Source organism: Branchiostoma belcheri, unplaced genomic scaffold (genome assembly GCF_001625305.1).
Source record: "Branchiostoma belcheri isolate BF01 breed outbred unplaced genomic scaffold, Haploidv18h27 scaffold144, whole genome shotgun sequence".
Classification (NCBI taxonomy): domain Eukaryota; kingdom Metazoa; phylum Chordata; class Leptocardii; order Amphioxiformes; family Branchiostomatidae; genus Branchiostoma; species Branchiostoma belcheri.
Genome location: NW_017802869.1, coordinates 318,536 through 326,738, shown reverse-complemented (window position 1 = coordinate 326,738; position 8,203 = coordinate 318,536). Strand labels below are relative to the sequence as shown.

At 40.8% G+C, this 8,203-nt stretch overlaps 1 protein-coding gene across 1 annotated transcript; it reads right to left on the bottom strand.

Moving 5' to 3' along the window:
* Positions 1-1,073: 1,073 nt before the first annotated feature.
* LOC109464949 (39S ribosomal protein L46, mitochondrial-like) lies at positions 1,074-7,937 on the bottom strand. Its single transcript, XM_019762067.1, has 7 exons — positions 7,847-7,937; positions 7,256-7,352; positions 6,648-6,809; positions 5,333-5,466; positions 4,852-4,994; positions 1,718-1,849; positions 1,074-1,345 (listed from the first exon to the last, which is right to left on the bottom strand). Exons 1-7 carry the CDS (start codon positions 7,935-7,937, stop codon positions 1,193-1,195), a joined length of 912 nt encoding a protein of 303 aa, XP_019617626.1. The 3' UTR covers positions 1,074-1,192.
* Between the last annotated feature and the right edge of the window lie 266 nt (positions 7,938-8,203).

The window sequence follows — 8,203 nt, the reverse complement described above, 5'->3', positions numbered from 1 at the left end:
ACAATGATATTTAAAAAATAATGTGCCTTCTGAATTCAAAGTCTGGGAATTGACAATGACAGTTTTTTTTCCCCAATGACACTTGAAAAATGGCACCCTAAATGTTGGATAAATGACTACAGCATTGTCAGCAAGCCTTGGATAATGTCAATAGTCACTCAGTACTGCAAACATCATAGAACACGACCATCCCATAGCTAACCTTCAAAGGTAGTTAAGTTGAGCTGAGTACCTTTAAGAGTTACCTGAGGACACAGTGTGTGTCTACAGACTGCTGACTGCTAATGTTGTAGGTTCCACTGCTCAGTAAGACTGTTCCACATCATAAATCATACGGCTTAAACACGTCACGCACCATTTTTCTTCATGTACTTCAGACATAATGTTCATCAGTAACTGTGCAGGACGGATACCCCAGGCTCTGTATCAGGAGGTATTTTACTAGCCTCTACCAGGCTTCGGGAGGCGGCTGGAAAGAGTAGCCTCTACCAGGCTTCGGGAGGCGGCTGGAAAGAGTAGAAACTGGCCAAATAGACAGAAAACATGCCGGGGGAGTAAGTCCGTTCAAAGGACTACAATTATCTGCCCTGTGTACTCATTTACATAAAGCAGACCAACTCCCCTGCATGTTATCTGTCTATTTGGCCAATTCATACTCTTTCCAGCTCTCTCTGAAGCCTGCCCCAAAAGGTAAAGGTTGTGCCCACTATACTTTGGTGTAAACCAAAAACCCAGTGGCATTAATGCTGTCTGTATGTACCTCACATGTACGTAACATTACTGCTGACATATCATGAATAGAGAACTGTATGTTCCAATGTAGTAGGAAATGTACCACATATACAATATTGAAAGCAACCACTTCTCTAAAGTATCAAACATAGTCAATAACTCTACAGATAATGTTGCACTTCTTATTTATTTATCCATCTATTTCATTTATGATATAACTAACAGTATGGTTTTACAAGCTATATATATATATTATACCGTAATGTAATGTTTAAAGTTAAAACTTTTGGTACAACACAAAAATTTCTCTCACCAAAAGTTTTAACTTTAAACATATAACTACCAACACAGATGAACTTTCATGATTGTAATTTAATGTAGTTGTATAACAATTATTAACCCTTAAACTCTGAACTGTTTGGCAATTCTTTTTGTCATTACAGAATAATAGAACTAGATTTTACAGGTTTACAGCGAAAGGTAAGACACTGTCCAGGTATTTCTGCGGCAGGTATTCCTTCATCTCCTCAGAAGTGACCCACACAAACTCCTGCACAGCCTCACTCCCACACTCCACCTGGCCTGAGGATAGCTCCGCTTTGAAGAAGAAAATCTGAAAAGTGTGCAGAAAGCTTGTGAGAAAAAATTGACAAAACACACATAGAAAACTCTTTGACTCTTGCAGTCAAATTACATAATTTCATCGTATCCAGAACCGAGTACCAAAGACATTTGCCCCAGGTAAGATTCTGGATAGTCCTCGCATATCCAGAACCTTACCTGGGGCAAATGTACATTCATGGATAGAAGGAGCCTATGAAGAACTGTGCCTGACCTAACCCATTCAGGCATGTGTGGGCTTATGTTAGAGCACCAGAAGAGAAATACTGAGTATATGAGGTAAATAAATCAAGAATAACTTACTGATACTAAAACAGCTGGTACATTAATTGAGAATAACAGCTGAATAAACCATCCAGCCTACCTTAGCCCCGAGGTTATTTTGAGACCGCAGTGTCCGAGGAAACTTGTACTTGTAGAATCCGCAGGGAGAATTTCCATAGAAGGTGGTTCTGAGCTGGGAGCCGCAGCAGGTATGCAGGACACGCTCTGCTGTCTGTGGCAGGAGGGAGGGGGGAGTTAGGAACATACAGGAATTCAAATACAGTATTAAGTACAGGAGATTCATGATTACACAAGAAAACAGTTACTCAGGCAACTGGATAGATTTCAAAATCTGTCAGAAATTTTTAAGCAGCATCCACTAATTGTCAGCGATTGAATAGTGCATGAGGCAAATGGACTCTCTCTAGCAACTCTCTCTCTCTCCCTGGCCAATTAAATCCCCTTTTTAGGCCAATTTCTACTATTTATTCAGCCTGCAATGGAGTCTGGTGGAGACTACAGAATTCAGGTCATCTTAGTATACAGTGATAAGACGGAATTAAGAAAATACAGATCTTGTTTCTGCATTATCTAGCTGCACTGGTAACATGAAAAATTACCTGCACATCACATAATTTAGGTTATGTTATGTATTCTGCAGTTTGTAGACAGGTGAATATAGGAAGGGTTAGGAAAAAAAAACATTAAAAATTATGTGCATCACTCAGAATTTAGAATGTATGGATCACACTAAGAACTGTCCAGAAACCATCGCCAATATTCCTTCTGCCTTCTGCAGACTTGTGATAAGGAACAATGTTAGAAATGGGACCAGGAAATGCAGTTCAAAATAGGGTCCAGTTCACATAGACTTTGTACGTACATGTACATGTCTATGGATTTGTTAGGACTTCCATCATGTAACCTGTATGTTATATTCTGTCTAAATCCTCTTCATCATGAACTCAAAGAAAACCATTATTTTTTCACGAATCTCAGCATTTCATGTATCAGCATTTCATGTATAAACAAAGGCTAAAAAAAAACAACAAGCAAACAAACAGTTTGTCTCAAATTATCATTTGGCACATCTTCAGTATTGGAAAACTGTACACAGTGTGATAAATCTGCTGGTTCATGACTAAGCACAGGTCACCACCTTGGCTTGTGTCAATTTGACATGGGTCACTTCTCTTAACACTTAACTCACACAGCTTACATACATGTATGAACACAACACCAGGACTCACCTAGCCTCCACCAGGCCTTTCCCGGAATACAAATCATAGAATTCGGCAAAAAGAGAGTAAAATTGGCCAGCGGAGTCTGGCTACGGAAGGTTGTTTCTTTGCTGCGCGGCCAGTCAAACCTACAAGGCGGCCAAACTCCCCTGGCAAATATTCACCTATATATAGCCAGCGTAGATAGTCTGGTAGGACTAGGATTCACCTGTCCTGGTTATTAAATGCACATTTTATCTTTGGTTTATGTTACACAATTTGGATTTGATGCATGGTTGTTCACTGTGAGTTGAATATTTTAGTTCATACATTTTTCTTTCATTTGTATCATAATTCATGTATGTTCAGGGCACCACTGTAAAGCAGTGAATTGATCGTTTTGACACTTGGTTCTATATCATAAATGTAATTTTTGTTCATGACATGTACTTTTTTCATTTGTATTATAATTATGTATTATTCATGTAGGTCCAGGACACCACTGCAAAATTGAAAGAAAATTAAAGGCACTGAGTTGGTTTCATGACCCTAGCTACAAAAACAGATTGAAATAAATAAATAATAAATATTCCATCACCCCATAACTAACTAAAGCCACCATCTCATACATACAGAAATTACACCCAATTCTGAGTCCTGAATTCCCCCTGACATGTCCACTGATAGACTGCACAGCAGGGCTGGAAATACTGGGTGCATGTGCACCTTAGTGCACCCAAATTTGGAGCTGTGCACCCATTTTTTTTCTGTGGTTGCACCCAAATATTACGTATGCTAAATGTATAGTACAGTTACTGTAGTATACAGCTTATTCTTAACATCTAAGTGTCAGAAAAATAATAGAATCATTGTTATTTTTTTTTTGTTATAGTACTTTTCTTCAGAAATTAAACATGAATGTGATTAGTTTTTGCTGACATTCTACTTATTTCATATTATATGGTGCACCCAAAAATATTTTTGTGCACCCAATATTTTAGGATGGGTGCACTTATTCCCAAAAATGAATTTCGAGCCCTGTATAGAAGTCATACATATAGAAATTACACCCAAGCCCTAGTCCTGAATTCCCTGACAGTAACACGTCCACTGATTGCACAGACAGAAGCCCACATTTTTCCCCATCAAAAAACCCGAGTCATCTTCCCTGACAGATGACAGCTGTTACCCCCGACAGACAGTTCTGCCGTGTTTTATGTTCGCTCTGTAACGACCTGTTTTTCACTCCGTACGGCCGTTCAGCGGGGGAAAAGTGGAGAGTAACAATTTCGGTCTCGCACGGAGACTTTCATCTCAGCCTGAAAATTATCGCCCGGCCGACACGTTACGGGGTGAGGCAGGTTATGAAAAAAGCAATAAATAAACATGAGAAAATATCAGCGCAGAAATTGAATCGCGATTTACTCCCGCACCTCCGAACAATTTGCAGGTGGCCGGAGTCAGTTTTGCGTGGCGAGGGTGGTTAGGACGGCGATGGTGGGGATTTGGGATGATTATTGCCTTTCTGGTTGAGTGGCTGCCGGGAAATTGAAAGGTCTTTCTGCTGTGGTTGTGTTTGTGAACATGTTTGGATGGACGCTGTAAGGTTGGACGTGATGTGAGTGTAATCTGTTAGGCCTGGAAAATATTGTGTTTTCTGTTTCCCAACTGACCCTAGAAAAAACTGACGAACCCTAGACTATTTTGTGTGGACCTTTGCAAGGGACATAAATTTTTTGGCTGATTGATCTTTTCTAGCTCCATGATCGGACACCTGAGTGATGAAACGTTGTACAATCAGTTTTTCAACACTGACAACAAAACTATATGTGTCTTCATGCAAGTTTTACTTTGTTAAACTGTATTGTATACGTTCAATCACTAGATATCGCTAAAGTCTGATGAAAAAAGGAAGAAAGAAAAAAAAGATAGTCCCTACCTACCGACCCTATTTTTTTTCAGGACTACATGTAAAACAGGAAATAGTAAACCTATTTCAGCATGTTTTTTTTACCTGTCTAAGAGTCTCCCCTTCCTCTCTCTTCCCCTGTGGCATGACCCACACAGCCTTGTCTCCCAGCTTCTGTTTCACCAGTAGGTACAGCGGGACGTCCAGTTTCCTCAGCTGACTGCTTCTGTCCTCTGTCGTGTCAGCTTCTGTAAGGAACATCAACAGTTTAGCCTGTTGATTTGACTGGAGGTACACTAGTAATATAATGATTATGTGTAATTTCAACAAACTGATGTTTCATCACTCTGAGGTGTTAGATTATGGAACTGGAAAAGTTCAATCAGCTCAAAAAATTTATGTCCCAGTTTTTATAGGGTCGGTCGGGAAACAGGAAACACAACATTTTTTTCTCTAGGCCTCCTGTACCTGTGGACCGACCAGCCGGTTGGTAGTCCTGTATATAGGACTCAGGACAAGACGCATACAAACAAAACAGTACCACCCAAAACAATACTTCCATCCCAGCAGTAACACTATACTTTACCTGTGGATCTATCGGCAGGTTGGAAGTCCTGTAGTTTATCAGCTGCCAGGTCCTCCTTATCTGCAGCCAATAGGAGGGCAGCATCCTCATCATCATCATCGTACCCCATTCTCTGACGTTTCTGCAGCCTCACCCTGGAGTGGCACATCAGGAATATGGTAAATATGGTGGCAAGATAAAAGTGGTAAATATCAAATACTTTTAATACACATGCCTTGAATTCATACGTAGTAGAAGTAGAAACTATAACTTTAAACAATAAATTCACACAGTTCACACAGATGAAATATTGATATATAAAAATTAAAAGGGCAAAGAAAACCTTTAGAAAACCAAAAAATATAAACATGACATTATTGCACATAAAATGAAATGCACCCACTTCTTTGTGTATATAAGTGCATAAATTTTGAGAAAAGCATACATTTTCTTTTATGATTGCAATGTATTTTTCACAATCATCTGAAAAAGCTATCCGGTGATCTGGTGATATTATAATAAGAACAGTTGGTGATGTTATGGTGCTTACTTCATACAGTGAAGCATGAAGGAACAGAAATTCATTTGCATCCAATATATCTCCTAAGGGACCACATAACAATGCATAAACAACTACTTAAAAGCGCACTACAAACTGAAAATGGAAATACACCAATCAAAACACAATAACAGTGACAATTACTATGTTAAAGGATTCCACACTAGAATAGTTTATGATATAATAAAACCAACTCTTCAATACCTACAGTGTAATTCCTCTGGTTGTGTAATGTAGTGTGCATGGTGATAAACAGAGAGTCTAGTCTAGTTAATAGTTATGACCCTAAAACCCACTACCACAGACCAGCATTCTTGCCATCAGTGTTGCAGTATCACTACCTAGTGACAAGGTGGTCTTGTTGACTTTAAATCTGAAGGTTCTGGGTTTGAATCCCTAACAGGCCCAATGTTGTTCAATGGTAAGAGTGGTAAGAGTGCTTCATACCTTAGGTAAATATCCAGCTGGAGAAACTAGCCTGGGGGGCAAACTATTTCCAGGGCCTACACAAGCCCACTTCAAGGACCAACATGTCCCCACAGAAATTTCTAGTATTTTAAATTACTTCCCTATAAACTCGGTAAACTCACTAGGGTCCAGCATGGGTCTGGAATACAGGCTAGTACAAAACTGGTGTGCTACGACTTAAGTGTGGGTAGTCCTCATGTTTCCTCCATGAGCTGCAGCTCGTGATCAGACAGGACGCTGGTCATGTTTGTTTGTTTGTTTGAACAGTATGACTAATGTGTGTTTGTTTGTTTGTTTGTTTGTACTTACGTTTCCTCCATGAGCTGAATTTCATGATCAGACAGCACGCTAGTCTCCAGGTGCAGCTGCTCCAGGTGCTGTTTGTATCTCAGCTCCACGTCTGACAGTTTAGCCATGATGAGGGGGCGACGGACTACACACACCGCACTCATCAGGGTCCAGGGAGAGGGCCTGAAAATAGCATGTTTGTTTCTTTCATCATTATCATCATCATCATCATAATACCCCCAAATAACCCCACAAGGAGTGCTGTTAGGGGGAGAAGAGGCCCGACCCAGGATGACTCAACATTAGGAGCCATAACTACCGGGCTGGGCAAGGAGTTCCACCGGGGGATGGTGCAGCGAAAGAAGGAGAACCTGTATCATCTATGTGTCTGTGCCTGTGTTGGTACTAATGGTAGGCTGGTATTTGTTTGTTTATTTGCTACCTGACAGTTCAGCCATGATGAGGGGGAGATGGACAACACACACGGCACTCATCAGGGTCCAAGGAGAGGCCCTAGTGGAATAATGTAGAACAAATATTTCACAACAGCACACTGCCCTAGCCTACCTGGTAGATTTAATCAACAACTTTTAGGTTTAGCACCACAAATAAGCAGTACGACTACTTACTCAGGTTGTGAACTGTTTTCTTCACTTTCTGCAGGTCCAGTTTTGATCCCACAAACACAGCACAACCTGGAGACAGCCGCTGCATTCTGAAGTATACCTAGGGAAGGATGGCATGAAATCAAAATATACTTCAGATTCATTGGAAGTTCGTGCCTCCAAAACAACAACAGCATCCCAGGGATGGCAGACAGTGACTCCACTGTTCACTGTAACCTCCTTGATGCTATGCAGTCAGAAAAATGGCACATATAGTGACATACACACCCAGACACACCCAGCTCAGACACCCACACATACACACACACAAAAATGATATACTTTATTTGTCGAGAAATAACGCATAGACTTATAGCTGATGAACAAGAATTTAGAGGTCACTGATATGATTGAAAGACTTTTTAAACACTTGGTGACTTAATTTTTAGGGTTTCTAGAGTTATCGTCCCTACTAACAGTAACGTTATAGTGCAACCTATTGAGGCTCTTTCGAGACGTGATTTCACGGGAGTTTCCATGTTCTTCTACAAGTCTATACAGGTAACACACCACTGACAGTAATTTCAAGTACAAGTTCTAGATAATATTTCCCACCTTTGTGAGCATGAGAAGAGGAGATAAAGGCCGGTTTCGTCAGACGATTTGCAGACACCAAAAACGCGTTTCTTACCAAGGGCGCCGCCATTTTGCTAGTGACCTTTGACCCAGCGAACGGTATCCTGATTACCTAACTATTGCGGAAGATGAACAGCCTGCAGTATTCGCCTTCTCATCATCATCATCATGTCGGGAGTTGTAGTTCCCGGTCCCAAACCCTCTCTCGCCAGTCCACTTTGTCCGTCATGGCGCTCGCCAGGTACTCCTTTGGAAGACCCACATCAGCAGCCAGCAGGTCTATGTACGTCATACGAGGACGCCCAGGTTTAGAATGCCCTTGTTTGGGCTCCCACA

Coding starts and splice junctions, on each gene's coding strand:
- LOC109464949 (XM_019762067.1), bottom strand. CDS start 7,937: ATGGCGGCGCCCTTGGTAAGAAACGCGTTTTTGGTGTCTGCAAATCGT. Junction 6,810..7,255: donor GAAAACAGTTCACAACCTGA/GTAAGTAGTCGT, acceptor TGCTATTTTCAG/GCCCTCTCCCTGGACCCTGA. Junction 1,346..1,717: donor AAAATAACCTCGGGGCTAAG/GTAGGCTGGATG, acceptor CACACTTTTCAG/ATTTTCTTCTTCAAAGCGGA.